Source organism: Bos grunniens, chromosome 14 (assembly GCF_055505025.1).
Source record: "Bos grunniens cultivar Pamir isolate PY7600 chromosome 14, Bosgru_T2T1.0, whole genome shotgun sequence".
Lineage (NCBI taxonomy): Eukaryota > Metazoa > Chordata > Mammalia > Artiodactyla > Bovidae > Bos > Bos grunniens.
Window position 1 is genome coordinate 67444866 of NC_141178.1, and position 24027 is coordinate 67468892.

At 42.8% G+C, this 24027-nt stretch overlaps 1 protein-coding gene across 29 annotated transcripts in view; it reads left to right on the plus strand.

Annotated features, from left to right (window-relative positions):
• Nucleotides 1–24027, plus strand: part of NSMCE2 (NSE2 SUMO ligase component of SMC5/6 complex) — a 236726-nt gene that overhangs the window by 131618 nt on the left and 81081 nt on the right. For 6 of the 29 annotated variants that reach the window (XR_015140963.1, XM_086337211.1, XM_086337213.1 and 3 more), the window contains one exon: nt 20148–20278. The exons of 22 other annotated variants lie outside the window; for them this stretch is intronic. Coding sequence is in view for 6 of the 7 variants with exons in the window: in XM_086337211.1 (XP_086193337.1) it covers nt 20148–20236 (89 nt within the window). In the remaining variant the exon portion in view is untranslated. Of the gene's footprint in view, nt 1–1659; nt 5595–20147; nt 20279–24027 lie in introns of those variants that run through there. One more of the 29 variants, XM_086337202.1, reaches the window with a different exon arrangement.

Below are 24027 nucleotides of genomic sequence, written 5' to 3' on the forward strand. Positions count from 1 at the left end.
TTGGTATGGAAATGTAAAGATGCTCACAGTGGATTTTCCCAAAACAGCATGCCTTCTGCATCCTCTCAGGTTTTTCTATCCCTCTAACTAATCGGAAAACTGAGATGCTGGAATCTTGTAGTACTCTTGAATTTCTTTTTATCCTTCTCTTTTTGAAAGTAAACGTGGTATATCTCAATTGATAGCTGTTGAAATGTTTATAGCATGAGTCTGTTATTTCCTTACAGGTGAAGTCATTAATTTAAAATAACCCACTTGTTTCATTTTTACGCTCAAGCATTCAGGTTCACCTGAAATTATTATAGATATAATTTCTTCTGATTATCACTTATTTGTCATGTTACTTCCAAACATTTATTAGTTTTTATATTTTAAATCAATCTGAATCTTGATCTTTAAATAGTGAGGCTTATGTTGATAATAATGTTACTTATAAATGTTTATGAATGGGCTTCCCTCATAGCTCAGTGTGATTCCTGGGTTGGGAAGATCCACTGGAAAAGGGATGGGATACCCATTTCGGTATTCTTGAGCTTTCCTTGTGGCTCAGCTGGTAAAGAATCCACCTGCAATGCAGGAGACCTGGGTTCGATCCCTGGGTTAGAAAGATCCCAGGGCCTATACAGTCAATCAAACTCTCCAGGCCAGAATATTGAAGTGGGTAGCCTTTCCCTTCTCCCTGGGATCTTTCTCAACTTAGGTTCCTAGGCAGAAGAGGGTCTCATTAATAATAGCTGAATAGCAACTGTTTATTGAGGGTCTATTATGTATTAGACCATGTGATAGTTATTTCCATAAATTAGCTGAATTCATCTTTACTGCTATCTGAAAGTTATTAGCCCCACTTTTTAGATAAAGAAGCAGACTTTTTGAGTAACAGTAGATCATTTGACTAAAGTCTGACAGGGGGCTGTGTCAGAGCTTGAGATTTGAACTTGGACGTGTAGTCTAAAGTCTTTTCTTCAGTATATACTCCATTATGCCATCACTACCAGATGGACCCTGGAAGGAGAAGCAGGCTTTAGATAAGGACAGTGAGTTTGACTTTTTAACGTATTAAGTTTAAGAGATTAACACAATATCAGTTTGGAGGTAAACCATTGCAAATGTGATCTGGGGAAAGACAGCTACAGTATCCTTACCAGGTGGTGGTTGAAACCTTGCAAATAGATGAGATTGCCCAGGGGGAGAGAGTAATCAGCAGAAAAAGGCCAGAACTAATTCTGGGAACACCAACCATTAAGTAAGTAAAGAGAAGCTAATGTATGAAACTGGAAAGGGACGGTGAATAGGAACAAGTGGGCAAAATAAACACACTGCGTTTCATCAGCGTGTGTATCTCATCAGTATATATATATTCATTGATGTGGCTGTGTTGGGTCTTAGCTGTCCACGTGGGACCTTTGGTTGCTGTGTCTGGGCTTCTCTTTAGTTGAGGTGCTCAGGCTTAGTTGCCCCATGGCATGCGGGATCTTAGTTCCCCAACAAGAAACTGAACCTGCGTCCCCTTCATCGGAAGGTGGATACTTAACCCCTGGACCATCAGGGAAGTCCCTCATCAGTTTTTAAGACAAGTATTTTCACGTTTTAATATTTCTAAAATTGGTACATGTCTTACTATCATCTTGTAACTGGCAGCAATTTTTTTTTTCTGCTTAGTGTGGAAAATAATGGTGCATTTTATAACTGAAGAAACACAGTTGACCCTCAAACAACACATTTTTGAACTACGTGGATTCACCTATACTCAGATTTTCACCTGGGTAGAGGGGTCAGTGCCCCTAACCCCCATGTCGTTCAAGGGTCAGCTGTATTTTAATGTCATTAATGGTTTGAAAATCAATTGTATGAATCTGTTTCTAAATTATTTTATAATAAAAGCACATGTTTCACCTGTATGGTTTATGTAAGCAGTACCTAAATTAAATGAACAATTACATGTGGAGTGAGCAGTTCATAAATTCAGGACTCAAGCTCTGGGAGCAGAGCTGGGCTGTTCAGATCACCCTCACCTGTCCCTTGAGCAGATCTCTTTACTGCCTTGAACCTTGCTTTTCTCTACTGTACTACAAGGATTCACAAGTGGAACTTATATCTAAAGACTGTGGTGGGGAATAAAAGTACACATATAGCACCTAATATTGTGCCTGGCAAATGGTAGACTGTCTGTCAGCTGTAGCTATTATTACTGGGGTTTTTTGTATTGCTATTTCTGATGGCAGAGTGGTAACTGTCCTTCCCTTTCCACCCCAGGGTACTGCCACGTCTCTTTAAGCCAGGTTCCATCTGAAAGAGGCAAATATGTTGTAAGATTATTTAAGCTTATGTGAACTCCGTGTTGCCTTGTTTTGAAGGATGTTGAACTATTATCTATTAAGAGAATCTGAATTAGCAGGTGTACACAGATTCTGAATGGTCTTCTCCAGTGGCTCAGGTGTAAAGAATCCACGTGCAATGCAGGAGGTGCAGGAGACGGAGGTTCGATCCCTGGGTCTGGAAGAACCCCTGGAGTAGGGCATGGCAGCCCACTCCAGTATTCTTGCTGGGAAAATCCCATGGACGGAGGAGCCTTGTGGGCTACAGTCCATGGGGTTACAAAGAGTCAGACACAACTGAGCATGCACACATGAGCACACACAGATTCTAAACCGTTTTGTGCTCAATGTCTTGCTTCTAGTTGGTACATAAAGTACTGTGATAATGATTAACCCCTCGGGACAGTCTGTCTTTCTGCTGTAAACAATAAAGGTGCAGGCTTTGTGGATGGGTGTTTGGAAATTCCTACAGTGTGTTTCAGATGGATTGCAAGAGTTTTGGATTTTTTCTTTTTCTTTCCAGTTTATCTCTGATCTGTTACTAAGGATCTTGTTTTTTCTCAGTTGTTATATTGGGCAAGACGTAGTCACTGCATAAACATTGGGTAGGGAATGCAGATAATGTTATAAATATACCTCTTAGTTTGTCTAGTGAAACCAGCATCCCATGTGACTTACCTTTACTAGAGAATTGCTCAATTAGTGTTGTGCCCTTCCTTCTGATAGCTTAAAATAAAGTTGTATAGGCAGTCTGATTTGTAAAGTAACTATTTAGAAAGTTACCTTTCCTCAGCATTCTGCCACACAGGAAAGAATTCTGAGGTGGGGGGGCGGGGAGGTGGTGGAGTTTATTCCCTAGGGGAAAACTGATTTTACTTTCTTGGTAGAATGCTTCTGTGTGTTCAGTGAATTGACAGTCCCCACCAATTTGGGAGGGTGGGGGTATTTATAGTCATTATAACTTCTCCTATAAGATTATCTAATGTTTTGAAAACTCCTCAGAAAGCTTAGACTAAATTAAATATTTTCAAGTCTAAATGTGTGTTTCTAAAGCTATAAGTAGTTTTCTCTCTATATTCAGTAAGCTGATTTTTTAACAATTTGTTCAGAATTCAACTTTTAGAATTAGGTTTGTAATTTGAACCTTAAAATGTCAGATTATTTCATTTCCTTTGACTTTGTTAATTTAATGATTCAAACTCAAATTCCTCTATTGTTAACACTTGTGTTTGAGTCAGTCATGTTTAAAGATGCCTCATAACTGAGATGTTATGCATCCTCCCCTGTTCTATTTAATGGCTGGATGCATGTCAGTGCATAGTATTTGAGTCACTGATGTGCCACAGAACATTTTTCTCAGACACATAGTGCATCATCAGATGATTGAGTTACGATGATAGTTGTAAATGGGACCCAGCTCACAAAAGTAAATAGTGTTCCCCTTTAAAAGAAAGAAAATGAACAATGCTTATCATTCAGACTCTGAGGTTTAATTAACTGACTTGTTAAAGGAAAGAAAGTGAGCAAATAAATAGCATATACTTCCTATATATAGTAAATAATGAATTGCTTTTTTATGTAACTGACCCACATGGAGTCTTTGCTGTATTCTTTTATCTGTGCACCTCAGGGTTTTTGTTTGGTTTGATTTGGTAAAATGAAAGACTATAATTTGATTAGCTTATAATAAATACCTCCAACTTCTAAAGTGCTGTAAGACTTTCAGCCTAATTTCCTTTGAGCCTTAATCCTCTTGCTAAATGATAAGTGGGTTGTCTGGAATCAGCCTCCTTGGTGCAAGTTAATGTGAAGTTCTATGATGGTAGTTTGGTCCAGAAATGAATAAATTTGTTCAGCAAACATGTAGCCTGACCATGAGTTCCTGAAGGAGCTCATGGTCCAATAGAAGAGTATGGTGGTTTTAAAACATGGACCCCCAAAGTCTCTGACACGCCTCTCGTCAGAAGGTAGGACTCTAACCCTCCTCCCCTTGAATCTGGGCCCTGTGCCTGGGTGACCATACATTATAGCAGAAGTTTGTTCCATTTCTGGGCTTTGCCACTGGCTCAGCAGTAAAGAATCGCCTGCAGTGGAGGAGCCACAGAAGACATGGGTTCCATTCCCGGGTCAGGAGGATCCCCTGGATACATGGCAACCCATTCCAGTATCCTGGCCTGGGAAATCCCATGGACAGAAGAGCCTGGCAGGCTGCAGTTTATGGAGTCACAAAGAGTCAGACATAACTGAAGAGACTTAGCCCACAGGCATGCATACATTCCATTTCCACCCAGAAACTGTATCAGTTTCTGGACTCAGGCCTTAAGAACCTAGCAGCTTCCACTTCCTGTCTCTTGGAACACTTACTCCTGGAACCCAGCTACCATGTCATGAAGAAGTCTGAATGGCCCCAATCAAACACCCAGGTGGAGAGAAACTAACAGCCAACACCCGCTTGTCAGCTCTGTGAATGAACCATCGAGGGAGTAGCTTCCCCAGCGTCAGGAGAGCTGCCCTGGCTGACACTGCGTGGAGCAAAGACAAGCCCTTCTCACCAAGCCCTGCCCAGGTTGAAGATTTGTGAGCAAAATATGTGACTAATGTGTGAAGCCACCAAGATTTTTTTTATCAGAACAAGGAGGTTAGCGATTTTGAAGCAATTTAGATTTGCAGTGATGGCAACATGCACTGTCACAGGCTCACTCAGGAGAGACACCTAATCCTTCCTGCACCATCAAGGAAGACTTCCTCAGGGAGATGACAAGTCAACTGAGTCTTGAGTGAGGAAGGGTTAGCCAGGTCAGGGGGGAAAGAGCAGTGTTCTGGATGGAAGGGACAACAGTGTGGCCAGGAGTGGAGGCACGGAGCAGCATGGTGAGCACGGGGATTATGAGTACGTAGTAGTTACTGCAGCATAAAGCTGGGGGTAGGAAGTTACTGATAATGTAGCCAGAGAGGTGGGCCAGGATTGGAACGTGACGGGCCACCAGAGAAGGCATACTGTAACTAGACAATTTGGCGGTTCTGTTATTGTCCTAAGTAATACTGGAGCAATCTAATCAGATTTGTGTTTTAGACAGATCCTTCTACCACTCTTAAGAAAGTAGATTTAAGGGTTTTAAAACTGGGAGCAGGAAGACCAGCTAGATGGTCATGGAAGAAGTATAGACAAGGACAGTGGGAGCCTGAATTGATACTACAGTAGTTGGAGTGGGAAAGGAAAAATGGATTCAAGAAATATTTAGGGGGTTAAAAGATAAGGGCGTATTTAGGAGGCAGAAAGGATAATACTTAGTAACTATGGAGAGAAAGAGCAGAGGAAGACTTAGAATGCTAAGATGACTGGCTGGATGCCAGTGCCAACAGCAGGGAGGGCAGGACAGTGTAAGGGAGAGTATATAAGTCAAAAATTAAAGGAGATTCAAGCCATAAAGATTTGCCAGTCACTGTCACAAAGGCGGCACTAGAAATTATTAACTGATGAGCTCCAGGGGTGACGCCCTAGGGGTACTTTGAGGTTTAAAAGATGCTCAGGGACTTCCCTGATGGTTCAGTGGTTAAGACTCCATGCTTCCATTGCAGGAGGCATGGTTTCAATCCCTGGTCAGGGAGCCAAGATGCCACATGATTCAAGAAGTTCCAAGAAAGAGTTGACTCAGAAACCAAATGAGTAGAGCTTCAAGGATAAGGTGATCTTGTGTGTCAAATGTAATCAACCAGTCCAGTAAGATGAGCATAAATGAGAAGTCAATAATGACTTTAACCAGGCGGGGCAAAGCCTGTTATCAGTGGATAGAGGAATGGGAAGTAAGAAGATAGACACAGATGGCACAGGGAAGGGATGAGAAGTAACTGGAGAAGAACACAGGGGCATGAGAAGATTTGGTACTGGGGCTGGTGGTGGTTTTCAGTTCAGTTCTGTAGCTCAGTCGTGTCCAACTCTTTGCAGCCCCATGGACTGCATGCAGCACGCCAGGTCTCCCTGTCCATCACCAACTCCCGGAGCGTGCTCAAACTCATGTCCATTGAGTTGGTAATGCCATCCAACCATCTCATTCTCTGTTTTAGGGGGACAGAAAATAGATAAATTCCCAAGGAATTCATGCCAGTAAAAGGGAAAAAATAGAAGAGTGATGAAGAAGAAGGCATGAGGCCTTATTGGAAGAAGATTGGGAGATTGGGACTAACATATACATACTACTATGTATAAAATAAACAATAAGGACCTACTGTATAGCCCAGGAAACTCAATACTCTGTAATGGCCTATATGGGAAAAGGATCTAAAAAAAAGTGGATGTATATATAACTGATTCACTTTCCCATACACCTGAAACTAACACAACATTGTAAATCAACTATACGCCAATAAAAATTAAAAAGAAGAAGAAGAACTTGTGATCCATGCAGTAACCTCCAGTTGGAGATATACGGGCAGAGGGTCAAGGACAGTTCTTTGAGACTGGAGGAATACCATAAATGGAGATGTACGTCGTGATACACAGATGGGACAGGGATGCCACAGGCTTTGCGGTTGGAGTGCCAAGAACCTTGGCTGGGTCTCCCCAGAGAATTGTAGGATAGCAGCATTTTAGTCCTTGCTGGTCTGCTCCTGTTATGGCAGCTTCCACAAACTTAACAGTAATAGCTATTTTAAACATGCAGTCATTGTCTGACTCTCTGTGACCCCATGGACTGTAGACCGCCAGGCTCCTCTGTCCATGGAATTTTTCAAGCAAGAATCCTAGAGTGGGTTGCCATCTCCTACTCCAGGGATCTTCCCAACCCTGGGGCCGAACCCTTTTCTCTAGCATCTCTTGTATCGGCAAGCAGATTCTTTATCACCGCACCACCTGAGAAGCTGTATCATGAAAGTAGTAACTTATGTTATTACGGGCTTTGTAGTTTTTAATCTGGTGCTCTCAACAATGCTGATAGAAGGATAGGTACATCATGTCATTCCAGTTAATAGTCTAGAAAGTGGGAATCTCAGAGGTCAAGCTCATGCAGCTAGTAAGTGGCTGAGATGATCATAGAAATCAGATTCTTCTGACTCCTAACCTTTTTCACCTGTGCCAACTGCAATCTTAAAACTAAACCTAGGTTGGGTTCACTGAATCCAACCTCCCCTTTTAGAGATGAAGCAACTGAGGCAGCACAGTAAAGAGAATGTGGATATTGCAGTCAGGTTTTCTGGGAGGCCAGCTCTGAGGTGGAGATGAGGATGAAGAAGCCTGTCAGGGAGTGCTCTGGGGTCCGGCACCCCTGGAAGGGAGAGGAGGGAAGGAGGACTGGGCAGAGGAAAAAGTCAGGCTGGGAGGACATGGCCTCAGCAGAAGCTGCAGGGAGCTCTGAAGATGGAGGACCCTTCAGAGCTGTCCTGAGCTGGGGACGTGGGGCCAGGCATTTATCACCTTGTGGACCAGCCATTCTATGCCGGTCACCCCAGGACAAGGGCATGAGCTTGAGCAAGGAGACTGTCTTCTGCTAAAGTGGTCCCCAAAGGAGGCTGAGAGCAGAGGGCTCTCTGTCAGTGGTCTCTCAGCCGCCTCATTCCTAAGGAGCGTCTTTGAAATCAGCCCCACAAGGCTTTGAATCCTGTCTCTGCTGCTTCTGAGCTGCTCAGTTAGCTAGTTACTGTGAGGTGGATTCTGGGTAGTGTCTTTAAGTCTCAGCATCCTCTCCTGGAAAATAGAAGAAATAATGTGAGAACTCACCAAGCCTTGATTTCCTTATTTGTGAAACAGGAAAAATAATTGGACCATCCTTTGAGGGGAGCTTGTTAAGAGGATCCAGCGAGGTCATAAAGTTACTAGAGTACTGGTCACTTTTAGAAAATTGGGTGTTATTATCACACCATAGTTGGGTGGCAGATACATAATACTTGCCATGAAAGTTACTCCATAAATATTTTATTTAAAAATGTTCCAGAAAGACGCAGTGACTTCCTAGAGGCCAAAGTCTATACCAGAGCCAGAGTTGGAATGCATCATACTCTCGAGTTCAGGCTTCAAGTCCAGAAACAGGAGGAGGTCTCGGTGTGGTGAGTCAGAGTGTAGTGTAAGGGAGTGGGCCCTTGAATGTGACTTCACCTGGAGAGTCATTCCTTAGGCTAGTCGCTGGTGGGAGCCCAGTGTGCAAATGTGTGCCTCAGAATGGAAGCAGGAAGATAAGGTGAAAGATGGAGTCGACTGAGTGGCAGCGCTGCACTAAAATAGCTCTGGCAAGAAGACTACAGTTCACTTTGACTCACTGGGGTAAGTGCAACAGTGTGTAATACGTGTGCTGTGTTGTTACAGAGTCACTCAGTCACACGTGACTGTTTGCAACCACATGGATTGCAGCCCACCAGGCTCCTCTGTTCGTGGAATTCTCCAGGCAAGTTTACTGCAGTGGGCTGCTGTTCCCTTCTCCAGGAGATCTTCCTGATCCAGGGATTGAACCTGGGTCTTCCCACATTGCAAGCAGATTCTTTACCATCCGAGCCACCAGGGAAGCCCATATAATATGTATAAATATATATAAAATATGCTACATACTAGGGCTTCCCAAGTGGTGCTAGTGGGAAAGAACCAGCCTGCCAATGCAGGAGACATAAAGAAACCCAGGTTTGATCCCTGGGTCAGGAAGATCCCCTGGAGGAGGACATGGCAACCCACTCCAGGATTCTTGCCTGGAGAATCCCATGGACAGAGGAGCCTGGGGGGCTATAGTCCATAGGGTCACAAAGAGTTGGACATGACTGAAGCAACTTAGCATGCATGCATATACTCTATATTATATACTATTATATTTAGCCCCAGTGAATCAAAGTAAACAAACTATAATCTTATTGCCTCCCATGGATTGGGAAGTCTGGCAGATTGAAGTTCAAAGTGTCGCAAAGAGTTGGCCAGAACTAAGTGTTTAAGCGTTTAAGCGCAGACACGCATACACAGACACACACATATATATATTTAATATATATCTACATACATATATAATGACTGAACAACAACAAAAATACATACGACTGCATTTTTGTGCATCCCCAGTAGATCTGGATTCCAGTCCTGTGGGCTCCCTCACTTACTGGATCCTGGACCAGGGATAATTCACTCCCCTTCTCTGGGCTGGAGTTTCCTGTATAAAATGAGAATTTGGATCTAGGAGAGCCCTTTACTATTCTCACACGGTTTAGTTCTTTCCTTTCAAGTATACCATACCACACAGATAATGCTGCGTCAGAGCAGGGCTGTATTAGCCCACATGTGAGGTCTCACTCATTTCATGTGTGCCAAGGAGCACAAGGTGTGGAAGGACGCCTGTAGACAAAGAGCTTGCAAAGAAGTCCTGATATTTACGTTTCAGTGAAGAAGGGGAGAAAAACCTGTGTTTATTTGTCAGCCCAAGTACTTCATGGGCTTCGCAGATGGCTCAATGGTGAAGAATCTGCCTGCCAGTACAGGAGACCCAGGTTTGATCCTTGGGTTGGGAAGATCCCTGGAGAAGGAAATGGCACTCACTCCAGTATTCTTGCCTGGGAAATCCCATGGACAGAGGGGCCTGGCAGGCTGTAGGTCCACGGGGTTGCGAAAGAGTCGGACGCAACTTAGCAACTAAACAACAACAAGCACTCCATAGTCATTGCAGAATTAGGTCCTTACCTGCGATTTTTGTGTGTAGTTATCCCACTCCATTGTTTGACGTTTATTGACAGTCACCATTGCACTGGATACTGTGTGGAGCAAATGTATGTAAGCTGTGCCTCTGCTTTGTTATCTGGGGAGGGCATGCAAGGGTGACCCAGTTCATAAGGTTGGAAATGCATCCCTTCTGGTTATCTATCTGAAAATGGCATCAGGTGCTCAAGTGTAGTCTATATCCAACATCTTAAAGCCTTCTTTGTTTCAGAAAGCATCTATTTTTCACGTTTTCAGTTTGGCTGCTGTGTTCTGCTGTGAACTCTTTTCATGTAATTGGGTTTATGACTTTAGTAACTTTTGAAATAATGGCACCTAAACTCTTGTTGGAGATTCATTGCACTGAACTCCTTTGTTTTTATCTTGAATTCTGGAAATTTAGTCAGTTTACTCTCACTTGTGGATTTTTTCTTGCCTTACCCATTATGCGTTTTCACAGAGCAAATATTTATTTAATCCTTACAATTTTGTAACCAAGGGATTTAAAGATTAGCTTTGAAATAGGTCAGAGAAAAAAAACCGTCTACTTTGGTTTAAAGCTAATCAGGTCAGGAAGTTTTAAAAAAGCAATTTAGAAGCTTTGGAAAAGCATTTGTGAAATCAGTTTTATGTAACTTTATGAAAGCTGCTGCCTATATAGCTGAGTATAAGTTAAACCTTCATTTAGTTTGGCCACTCCTCCTCCATCCGTCTATTATCATTCATCCATCCATTTTTAGTTTGTTTGAATTTTTGGCCGTGCAGCATAGCATACAGGATCTTAGTTCCCTGACCAGGGGTTGAATTCATGTCCCCTACAGTGGAAGTGTGGCGTCTTAACCACTGGACCGCCAGGAAAGTTCCCATCCATCCATTGTTTATTCCTTCCTTCACCAAATACCGCTTTAGACGCAGGGATAATGATAACAGAGATAAATAAGACAGCCAGGGTTTACCAAGTGCCAGTCTATGCCAGGCACTTAGAAACTTGAGGACTCAATACTCATAGCTGCACAGTCTGGTGTAATGTGATAAGTCTTAGACCAAGGATCAGTTGTTTTCCTAAACTCTCTGGTAAGCTGTCTGACTTTAGGTGGGACCCATTCTGTGTCCATTTCTTCATCTCTGAAATGATAGTGCACACCCTATTCACTTTGTAGCTTTGATGTAAAAGTCAAATAAAATAGTGATTTTGAAAGAACTTTGAAAAGTTTTAGGCATTATATAAAGACAAGTAGTAATTTTGAGACCACGGTAGTGGTTATGGTCATTTCCTTGCCTCTCCGAAAAGGGCTGAGGATGAGTACGTGTTTGTTATTCTCTGGAATTAGAGCTGTATGTTTATGATAGTCAGCCTTAGCAATTTCCTTTACACACATAACCACCCTCCTTTCTGTCCATGGGGTGGAGACTTCATAATGAGGTAACTGGAGGAATGATATCTACAGCTGGTAAAGCTTATTTGAAAATATTATTCAGTCCATGGTACTGTATTAAGTCAGCAAGTGTTAAGACTAAGTGAGCAGAGAAAGGGCAATAAGGTATGAAGTGCCATCCATCTTCAAAAAGCCTAGACTTGGGTTTCAAAATTAAACATGGCCAAATATAAATCATTACCTTAGTTGCAGTTTGCCAAGCTTCCCAGGTGGCTCAGACGGTAAAGAATCCACCAGCAATGCGGGAGACCTGGGTTTGATCCCTGGGTTGGGAAGATCCCCTGGAGGAGGGCATGGCAACCCACTCCAGTATTCTTGCCTGAAGAACCCCCATGTACGGAGGAGCCAGGTGGGCTACAGTCCACTGGGTTGCAAAAAGGGTCTGTACAGGAATGTCCACTTGGTTCTGTAATGTTTTGGGGGGTCTTTTCTCTTAGACATTGGAGTGCCCAGTAATCCCTGTTGGATCGTGGAATAGATGATCATATAATGAAACTAAAAAATTACTTCTGGCTTCTTGTTTGATTTACTGTTAGGTTTTAGGTCTACCGTGTTTATGTTCTAGAATGCCATAAGAGGTCCCATCTTTCCTAGAGCAAACCCAATCCTAGATTCACTCAAGGATCCCTCTCAGATATTGGCTCTAGAGTATAATGCTTTACTCATTGCTGTGTCCCCTGGTTCAGTGCCTAAACCAGTGCTTAACAACTTTTACTCACTGAAGTGTTAGTTGCTCAGTCATGTTTGACTCTTTGCGAGCCCATGGACTGTAGCCGGCCAAGCTCTTCTGTCCATGTAACTCTCCAGGCATGAATACTGGAGTGGGTTGCCATTCCCTTCTCCAGGGGATCTTCCCAACCCAGGAATCAAACTTGGCTCTCATTGCAGGCAGACTGTTTACCACAAGGGTGGCCTATTCACTAAAGATATCCTTAATAAATGAAAGCCTCCATCTGCCTACCATGTAGCATTCTGATACTCTGATACCCCCAGTTAGATGGCTTTTTGAAGACAGGAGCTATACTTTGTCTCTGGTTTTGCAGTGTCTAGCCCGTAATTGGTGTCCTGGATGCTGGTCAAAGAACAGGTTCACAGTCCTGGACAAGGACCATGATGGTTGCTGCAAAATCAGGACTTCCCAGTTTCTCCCTTGAGTTTGCCCTGAAAGGAAGAGTGGAACTTAGTCCCAGAAAGTCTGAGTCAGAGCCCAGTGACCTGCTGCAATTATTGTCATTGAAGTTTCTCTTCATTTTTCTGTTTATTATAGACTTTATCCATCTATCTTCTGTACAGACTTTGCTCTTCAGTGAAGTTTCTTAAATAATGAAAGCAATACATGATCATAAGGACAAACAGTATCATCTATGTTTACCATCCATGGGAAGAGAGTTCATAGAACTATCAGTTCAGTTCAGTTGCTCAGTCATGTCCAACTCTTTGCAACCCCATGGACTGTAGCACGCCAGGCTTTCCCTGTCCATCACCAACTCCTGGAGCTTGCTCAGACTTATGTCCATTGAGTTGGTGATGCCATCCAACCGTCTCATCCTCTGTCATCCCCTTCTCATCCTGCCTTCAATCTTTCCCAGCATCAAGGTCTTTTCCAGTGAGTCAGTTCTTCGCATCAGGTGGCCAAAGTATTGATATATACTTAATAGAACTGTATGGAGGTATAAATGATCCCTTTATTAAGATTTTGTTTTTCTGATGTATCGCTGGGTCTTTTTATATAGTTGGGAAGAACAGAAAAAGAAAACTCTCTCTAACTAATCATTTTCCTTACACTTGGTTTCTGAACAATTTATGGGCATCCTTGAGAATTTCAGGTCCACAGTTGGGGATACACATAAAAAGAAAGTGCTAGAAGTTTAAGATTAGAAGGAGAAGGAGAAAAAAGAAAAAGAACAACAGTAGATTTTTTTTTCTTCCCTACTGAGTCTTAGCAGGTGTAAAGGGAATTGAGGGCAAGGAAACAGACCTTGGAATTATATTCTGATATTTATTCAGAAGGATTAGGAGAAATGTCTTTGGGGATATCATAAGATTAAAAACTCAGATTCATAAATAAAAGACAGTGAATATTTTCTTTGAAGAACAGACATAGAAGCAGGACAAGGTTCCTTTCCTAAGCATATGTTCTTTTTATTGCTTTTCTTTAATGAGAATAGATCTATGTAGAGGCTTTCATCCTTATGGTATTTTAATGGAAGATTGTGAGAAATGAGACCAGAAGTTCAGGACCAAACTCCCAGGGTAGGTGAAAGCTAGGCTAAGAAATCAATACTTGTATGTTACAAAGGTGATATTGAACTATAGAAGAACTTTTGAGTCGGGGAGGGCCTAATTGGATTAATATTTTAAAATGTTCAACCTGGTGGCATTTTGGAGAAAAGAAACTGGAGATAGGAAGAGTGATTACTTTTGTGTTAAAACAGTTAAATATCTTTGAACAGTATTTTTTGGTTGGTAAGACTAGAACTGTAAGTAAAGTGTTGCTAGATGTGGCAGAGGACACCGGAAATTAGGCACTGGAGCTTGCACTGGTTGTCAGAAAGAGTATGAGGTTAAAAAAAAATCACCTCAAGGTTTTAGCATGAGTACCATAGAGAATGTCAGTCCATTTCCAAAAAATGCAAAAAGAACTGTTTGGGCTACGAAGGCACAGTTTCAAACATGTTTTCTTTGATGCAGTGGTGTGATGAGCAATTGAAATATCCCTTAGGTTGTTGAGGGCACAGACCTGGAACTGGGAAAACAGATCAAGGCTAAAAGTGAATTATTTGGAAGTTGCATATCCAGATATAATGTTGATGTTTTAGCAGGAACAACACTGAGGACTAAGATGGACAACATCCATTGGCTAAAAAGAGGAAAAAGGGCCATAAGGAGGGATGGTCTGAGATGGAGGAGGTGCAGGGTTCCATAGCAGCGCAAGAGCCAGGGGAGGAAGTGAATTCAGGAAGAATGATGTGGCCAGCAGTGCCAGAGCCTGCAGATCAAAACTAATGAGTAATCACAGGAGCTGTCTTAAGCTTAGAAGATGAAAATTGAGATCCAGGAGGAGGAAGAGTGTCGAAAAGTAGGAAGCTAAAATAAGAGATGGTTCTCTTGGATGACCACTGCGTGAACTATAACTGAAGTTAACTCAATAGATGATGTTATTCCTGGATGACTGGTGGACATTTAAATCGCTCACATTTTACCACTTTCAAAGACTTTTTTAAAATTGGCAGATATCAGGGTAGAGATCATGTCTTATTTTTATGTATTTTTAAGCTTCATAATTCTCTTTTTTATTTCCACAAAATATGAGATTCTTGTTCACAGCTGTCTTTGCTCATCCTCCAAAATGATTTACGACAGAATTTGGTACTCCTACTTTGAGTAAGAGAAGCTGGTTTCTATAGGACTGATTTGGGTTTTCTGTGTCCCAAAGCATGCCCAAGCAGGGAAGTAAAATACTGTTTTTCTTTCATTTTTTCTCCTGTATCTGGGGAGCAGACAAAACCTTTAAAATGGCACTCCTCTGTATGCCACTCACTGTTTGATTTATTTCCTGTCCCTGTCATAACTTTGATGCAGAATTTTTCTTTACAGCAGGGGTTCTGATAGGTGTAAACATTCTGTGATCACAGCTTTTTACAGAATCATTAAGGCTCTTGTATTATGTTTCAAGTATTTACTTTTTGGCAATAGTTCATGGAATCTGACCAAATCTAAACGCTTAAAGGGCAAACTTGCATGGTTGAGGTCTGCATTACAAAGTATAACTTAGTTCACTTGAGTCTTAATAACAAGACATTCTGCACCAGTTATCATTATCATCAACTGTATTTAAAAACATCCATCAAATTAGTTGCTCAAGAGCCCTTTACCAAGCTGAGAGTGTAACAACAAAAAAAAAGACATAACTGGTTACCGTGTCTTCTGGAAGCTTCTGTACATGCATTCATTCATTCATTCACTTAACATTTATTGGGTATGTATGTGGTTTATGGCAGGTTGAAAGAAAGGCCAGTCACTGCCCTTAGGGTTCTTCAGGACTAGTATCTTTACAAGTAACAAGAATATCAATATAGTGTAGTAGATATTATAGTAGTAGTGGTAAGCAAAAAGAGAGAGAGAGAGTGACTGGAGGATGATAAGGAGAGTGATTAAAAAAAAAAATGAAGTTGGAGACAGTGTAGAAAAATTCCTTTATCACTTGCAAAAGAATCTGAATTTTATCCTGAAAGCAATGGCCTGCACTGAACTGTTTTAAACAAAATCAAGTCCTGGCCATCATTATGCTATGTGCAGGGGTCGGATGATGACCAGTCTGTTTAAACGGGCAGGGGAAACTGAAGCAGGAAGCTGATCTAAGACTGTTGCAGTCATTGGAGTAAGTGAGGAGGGTCTCATCTAAGGCTCTATCAGGATGGGCAAAGAGAAAGAATTTGGGAGAGATTTGGAGGTAGCAGTAACTGCTTGGATGGAGGAGATAGAGAGACAGTGTAAAGTCAAGGACAAGTTTCCAACTTAAATTCCCTGGGATGGCAGGGGGAGAGGGTGGACAAAAGACAGAGGTGTCAGCCTTTGGCTATCTCTAACAGGAGGGGGATGACAGCCGCTGAGTCACACTAGGCTGATTCAGCCCATGACACGAATCCTACCTGTTCTTTGAAACCAACGATGAAATGGCTTTGGCCTCTTAACACTGAGACCTCTGGAATAGTGCTGAATAGGTATGAATCAGGTTTCATAGGTGGGAACCCTGGAGTTCCTGCATCAGGGTTCTGCAGAACATATAAAAATGCTTTATTTTATTGCAGTGGGATACCCTTCTGATAGTGGCTTTTGGGCCTGCCTTTTTTTTTTTTTAAATTGCAAGATATTTGCATCAGCCACAGGTATACAAATGTCCCCTCCCTCTTGAGCCTCGCACCCACCCCTGTAGGTTGTCACAGGGCGCTGGGTTGAGCTCCTTGTGTCACACGGCAGTTCCCGCTGGCTGTTTGACATGTGGTAGTATGTATGTTTCCACTCTTGATCCGTCCCACCCTCTCCCACGCTGTCCGCAAGTCTGTTCTGTCCTTCTGCATCTCCATTGCTGCTCTGAAATAGGTTCATCAGTTCAGTCCTGCTTTTTAATACTCTGTAATTGTATGTTTCACATTTCACCTTGATAATGATGATTATGGTACTTAGCACTTTGCATCTTCAGGGAATTCAAGCACATTAAATGATCTGCATGATATCCCTGTGAGTTACTCAGTGGGGACTACTACCCCATTTTCCAGATGGGAAAACCCAGAGAGTTACTCGGGGACTTGCCCAAGGCAACGCAGGCTCACATGGACAGGACTGAACTTTGAGCCTGTAGCTGCCTTTATCTTATCGTACTCATTGTACTAATAAATTTACTGTCAGTCTTAACTTATTAGATCATGTTTGTTGCTTCACTTATTCAAGAATCTCAGCATTTAGCTCTCGAAAAGGGTAGGATACAGGAAAGAGTGAAAGTGACAAAATGACTAAGCCCTGCATGTGGGGAGCAGGCGGGGGTGGAGGGGTTGCTGGGAATAGTAATTATAACCAAGTCTCAACTCTGGTATAGCCAGGGACAGAATTTTCATTTTCCAGTGACATCCAACGAAGTGACGTTTTCAGCAAACAGACCAGCCAGGCGTTATGTCGGGGAGTCTCCTGTGGCACTTTGGGTGCAACTTTAGCAATACGCAGAGCAAGAAAACAGTTACGGAAATCACCTTTTTAATATAAATATAGAACTGTGTGGTCTGGTCAAAAGAAAACAGACTTTTCACCTAGAGCAAGACAGACCTGGGTTGAAACCTCTCCCAAGGTGGAGCTGAATGACTCTGGGCCAGATCCTTGTCCCACAGCAGGTAGGAAGAATTGGATGATGATGTATGTCAACTGCCTGGCATGGAACATGACAATTAGGGCTTCATTAATGCTTGCTGTTATTTTTATCCTCATTCAGAAACAAGAGGTAATGCTCTAAAGGCCCTTTGATTTTTTTTTTTTTCCCTGTTGAATGACTGGACCAGGTAAAGTCAACTTTTGAGGAATGACAGCCTCTTAAAGAAGCCAGGGAAACATTTTGATCTTGAGTCAACTAGACACAGTATCAGCCCTTGTTCACTGACAAATATGGGAAGGTAATTTTGGTAGGTCAGTCATCAGTGGTGCCTTCCAAAACATTATAGTCATGTTACAGTAAACTTTTTATATTTGTTGCGTCACAAAGATTTATTGAAGTGATAAAAGTTATTATGGAAAACAGTGTGCAGTAACTATGGTAACAGTTATTTGATCTCAGTAATTAGCTAAGCATTTAGTTGCACAATACTTTCACAATGCCTTCCTGGTTAGTTCATTAAACAAAATTAGCTTTTGTTTGAACTGCCTTGCTACAGCGTCCTAAATTTGATTTTAGTTCCAAAGAGTTGGAAAGTGTATTTTAAGACTACCTTTCCAACTTAGAGTTTATGGACATGTTTGAGGTTGCAACTGGTTTTTATTTAATTCTTTCTTTATTCCACAGTGTGATTGTGATTCATCAGTTTATCCTCTCAAGTGTGTCTTTCAGTTTAGTAGAGTGGGCTAGGACATGGTGTGATGTTGCAGACCAGCTTCTGAATTCTGGCCCTGTTTCTGACTCAGACTGTGGTTTGGGGTCAGCTGGTACCCTTATGACCGAGTTTCTGTACCTGTGAAATTGAAGTGCTGCGTTTCAAGTGTTAGAACCCTGAGATCTCATGAAGGTGCTCATTTCCTGATGGCCTGCGGGTCCTCCAGTGGGACCTGGAGAAGGTAGATGCCCAGGTTTTCTCAGGCAACCCCTCCCCACGGCCTCTTCTGCCCTGCTCAGCATAACTCATGCTGCGTTCAGGTTCCTCTCCTTTTGCAAGATAGATTGTACCACAGATGAGTCACCGAAGTGATGATGTCATTCTCAGAGGACTCCAGGGCTCTTACAGGCCCTCTCAAACTGCGTTCCAAAAAGGCGTATCTACTCTCCGTCCCTCCCTGCTCACCCCCGGTCTCCAGGCAGGACATAACCCAAACCGTTTGGCAGGTGAGAGACCCTTAGTACAAAGGAAGCTTTGAGCGCTCGAGATTTCAAAACAAAGATAATGAAACCGAAACCCCCAAAAATGTTATAACTTACTAAAACTGAGAGAGTTCCAAAGTAAATTTGTATTAACTTCATTTTAGTTCCTGTCAACTTAGTGATTTTATTTTTTAGTTCACCTAACTTTTTTTAAAGACAAGACTGGCTTTTAAAAATCGGTGCTTTCTGAGTCGTGAGGCAAGCTCTTCTTCTCTCAATTAACTGGATGTCACCTACACTTTTCCACTGGGCACATGTTTCAGGGGCTGTGACTATTCCAGTTCTATGCCTATTTATTTGCCTCATTAGATTGATTTCTAGGTAGGATAAATGCAGCTTTAGTTTTGCCAACTAGGGTTAGAATTCTAATGATAAAAATCTGCTTGTGCTTGGTTGTTCTTGAAATTTCTTTGGCCAATCTGAAGACAGAAAAATAAGGGACTTCCCTGGTAGTCCAGTGGTTAAGAATCTGCCCTGCAATGTAGGGGACTCAGGTTCAATCCTTGGTCAGAGAACCAAGATCTCATCTGCCTCCCAGCAACGAAGCCCACGTGCTGCAACTACTGAGTCCTCGGGCAACTGAGAGTTGGAGGGCTGCAGCTAAGACCTGGGGCAGGCAAAAATAAATGAATTAATTAGTTAAAATAATAATAGAATGATAAGTTATCCCTGGTGGCTTGACCACCTAACTCTTTATTTTTTCCTCTTCTTCCCCATTTCTTTATCCTATATGATTTGAGCATCTAAGCTGGATACGACTTGTTACACCTCTGTTCTCTTTTACATATGCTTCCTTCTTCAAAGAGTAATATCTCTCACCCCATTTAGAAAAAATAAGATGTCCTTTGCAGCTCTCATTGCGGCTTCTATGAAACTTTCCCCAATTTCTCTCCCACCCTGTTCCCTGACTCTCCCATGTCATTTGTACCCAAATTCTTGGGCATACTTAACATTGTACATTATAACTTTGGGTGAAAACAATCATCCTTTGTGTTAACAATGAACTCCCCCAGAGATAAACCACTCTGTATTCCTCCCCATATCTTCCCATGGGATCCAGCATGTAAGACCATGCCCATGGCCAGCCAGCCAGTGTATTGGCTCCGTCTCATCACTCCCTGACTTCCTAAACCCTGGTCATCTGTATTTTCTCTTGTTTCCAAGCCCAGGTGGTACTCCTGATAGCTCAGTTGGTAAATAATCCATCTGCAATGCAGGAGACTCTGGTTCGATCCCTGGGTTGGGAAGATTCCCTGGAGAAGGGAAGGGCTACCCATTCCAGTATTCTGGCCTAGAGAATTCCATGTATAGCCCACGGGGTCACAGCGAGTCGGACACAACTGAGCAACTTTCGCTTTCACTTTCCAGGTGGTACTAGTGGTGAAGAACCCACCTTTCAGTGCAGGAGACTAAGGACTTGGGTTGGATCCCTGGGTCAGGAAGATCCCCTGGGGGAAGAAATGACAGCCTACTCCAGTACTCTTGCCTGGAGATCCCATGGACAGAGGAGCCTGGCGGGTTGCAGTCCATGGGGTCGCAGAGAGGCAGACACAACTGAGCGCACACACATGCACTGGATGTTTACCTTCCGAATTCTCAAATTTTTACCTTCTTTTCTCTAGACCTACAGAATTTCCTATGTATCAACCTCCAGTCACTTCAGGAAAAGAGGAAGGGACGTTCAGTTTATAGAGCACCCCATGTGTTTTAGGTCCTGTGCAGTGTGTTTTAGTCATTCCCACAACCATGTGAGGTAAGTTTTAATATCCACATTTTTTGTATGAGAAACTAAGGTTCAGAAAGATTAAGTGGCATAAGAAGCTAATTTTATTGGAAGACCTAGTATTTGAACAGAGGACTCACTGTCTCCAAAACCCAACCTCTTTCACTTTTTCTAATCCATTGGCTCCATTTTGATGACTCATCCCAACATGAATTCTGCACTAAGCCAATTCATTAAAGCAGTCTCCGCCACCCTGTATTCCTTTGATCTCTTGGCCTTCTGCTGTGCTATCAGCCAACCAGAGGTCTCCACCCGCTTTGAGTCTCCTGTCCTGCTCTGGTGCTCTAGATCTTTGCTAAAGAAGTCACACAGATTCTTCCAGACATGACTTTTTACAGAGACAGGCTGCCCAGTTGCATTTAGACAAAGAACGCCTGACCCCCCCAGCCCCTGCAGTGCCGTGGTGGACCCTGACAGTCATGCGTGCCTTCTCAGTGCAGCCTTCCAGGAAGCCCTTACTAACCAATGAGGGTTGAGATAGGAAATAAAACCTACTTGCCACTTTGATCTACTCCCTGACTTGCTGCTGCTGAGTCATTTTCCGACTCTGTTAGTCTTACCACTAACAAAGGAACTTAACACCCTAGAACCCTCTTCCTTACTCCTGAAAAACTGGGTGCCTGATTGTTTTCTGGACACAACTTTGCTTGGCTTTTGCTTTCACTGATTCTTCCACATGGCCCACCATGTGGCCCACCTTCCTCATGTCATCCTATCTGTAAGCTAATTCGTAATTGTAGTCCCACTTTATTGTAAGTTTCATTGAAGGCAAATGTGCATGTATTGTTCCTCATTGTATATACAGTGCCTTATAGAGTATCTGACACATGGTAGAAACTCAGCAAGCATCTGAATAAAGAAAGAAGGAAAGAAAAATGGAAGGAAGGATATATTTGGCACATATATACTGCACAGGTATCTTTTCATTTCCTCCTAATGACCCCAAAAACTCAGTGTTATTATATCTATTCCAGATGAGCAAATGGAAGCCCATAGAAGTGACTCTGCCAGTAAATGGAAGAGCCTGTGACACATCTCTCACAGACCTGCCCAAATGTCATCTCTTCTGGAAAGCCTTTAGTTATTCCCTCAGCCAGGACTGCAGCACCACACACCTGTGGGGGACCCCATTCACATAAGTGGCACTGTGACTGGCGCCCCCTGGAGTCATGCCATTTGGTGGCTCTCGTGACAGCTCCCTCTGTTTTCACGGTGCTTGTTATTCAGTTGCTGTCATTCTGACCGTTCACGACCCCATGGACTGCAATACACCAGGCTTCTCTGTCCTTCATTATCTCCTAGAGTTTGTTCATACTCGTGTCCATTGAGTTGATGATGCCATCCTACCATCTCATCCTCTGTCGTCCCCTTCTCCTCCTGCCTTCAATCTTTCCCAGCTTCAGGGTGTTTTCCAGTGAGTCAGCTGTTCACATCAAGTGGCCAAAGTATTGGAGCTTCAGCTTCAGCATCAGTCCTTCCAACAAATATTCAGGACTGATTTCTGTTAGGATTGACTGGTTTGATCTCCTTGCTGTCCCAGGGACTCTCAAGAGTCTTCTCCAGCACCATAGTTCAAAAGCATCAGTTCTTTGGCGCTCAGCCTTCTTTATGGTCCAACTCTCACATCCGTTACATTGACTCCTGGGGGGAAAGTACATGGTACTTGAGGTCTTGCTTCCAGCAGTTTTCACGCTTTGCCTTACATCCTGTATTAAAGTGCTGTATCCTCTACCTATATCCCCTAACCTCAAGGTTATAAAACTCTTGAGGGGCAGAAAAGTGCTTTCTGCATCCGTGTCTCTCTCTTTTTTAATAATTTTATTTATTTAATTTTAATTTTTTTCCTCTGTGCTAGGTCTTCTTTGCTGAACGAGCTTTCCTCTGGTTTGCAGCGTGCAGGCTTCCCACTGTGGTGACTTCTCTTGTTGCAGCGCTCGGTCTCTAGGGTAACACAGGCTTCAGGAGTTGTGGCTCCCAGGCTGTAGAGTGCAAGCTCAATAGTTGTGGCGCACGGGATCTTCCTGAACCAGGGTTTGAACCCTTGTCTCCTGCATGGCAGGCGAATTCCTTACCGCTGAGCCACCAGGGAAGCCCTGCGTCTGTGTCTCCTGTGGGAAGTTCACTGAGTGGCTGTTGAATGACACTGAGTGTCAGCCATCCTGTCTCCCATTTACTGAGTTTGCACCTTTGTGACATGAGCTCTGCTAGCCACTCTTCGCCCCTCTGTGCCCCCTCCTCTACGCCCAGCCTGTATCTTTCCCGCCAGTTCCAGAGGAAGGCATCTCCTCCTCAGATGGCCTCTCCCTAGCTGTTCCGGTCAAGGCCATCACTCTATTCATTAGCCAGGAGAGGCACAATGACTAAATGCTATTGTATTTTGCAAGAACCTCAAAAATGTTAGCAATCTCGAAAGAAAAACTATTAGCTCCAAAACACAAAAAAGTACAGTGTCAAAAATAAGCAAACAAAACCAAATATTTTATCATCTTCATAAAATGTTAAATTTAGTGGTGATTTACTGAGAAGTCAGCAAACTGGAAATTAATTGAGTAGCTGATGGCCAAATAACTTAAAAAACAAATCTACAAAACTTCTTGCATAACTGTTTTGGCCGTAAAATTATTTTCAGTTTGGGTTCTGAATACAGCTCTTAGTGTGTTTGATATGATGTTTTGGTGGGAGGGGGTTCCAAAAAACTAAACATACTTGAGATTTTAAAAATAAATTGTCTAGGTTTGCAATGCTGTGCACATAGACCAGGGAGTATTTGCTGGATTTTAATTGGTTGCCGTTAAATGATGGTGATTTTTTTGTTACGGAAGGAAGGAAGCATGAATATTTTATCTTTTATTCTGTTGTGTTTTACTTTATCTTACTGATAAAAAAAAAAAAAGAAAGAACGAAGGGAATTCTCCCTCCTTGGGAGGAATGAGTGCCACATTCCTACATGCATACTGAGCAATCTTTGGGCCCTTGAGACTTCATGAATGTTGTGTCATAGCCCTGGTCTCGGGTTTACTTGCCATCCTTCTAGTTCCTTCTGTGAGTATAGGACGTTGAGGGAGGCACACAAGACTTGAGGGCATAAGGGTGGAGCCAGTGCAGCCAAGGGATGCTGAGTCCAGGACCTGGGAGCAGCGTTAGAGCAAAGGCACATGAGCTCATAAATGTGGGAACAGACCTCTTCCCCCTTCACTGTAGGGGGTACTCAAAGTGCGGTGGCTTCCCCTTTGCAGAGCTCAGGCTCTAGGCACATGAGCTTCAGTATTTGCAGCACGTGGGCTCAGTAGTTGTGGCGCACAGACTTACTTGCTCCCAGGCATGTGGAATCTTCCCCTACCAGGGATCAACTCCATGTCCTCTGCGCTGGCAAATGGAACCTTAACCACTGGACCACCAGCGAAGTTCCTGAACCATTGTTTTGGTTGCTGATTATTCGGCGACCCTGTGGACAGTATGGTAGAGATATTTCCTCAGCAGTGAGTGTTGAATATTTAAAAGGAACATGTATTTTCACATGCTTTTGCTTCAATCAGGAGGGTTCCCCCCTTTCTTGTGAATGTACTCTTTTCATTTCATAATATAAATTGCCATCCCAGAAGATGATGTTTGCTTTAACCTGTTCGAAAACTGCTGTAGATTTCACCAGCTTCCACTCATTCTGCCTAATGTTCATATGTTCTTGATGCTGGAGGTTCATACCTAATGCTACCTCCTTA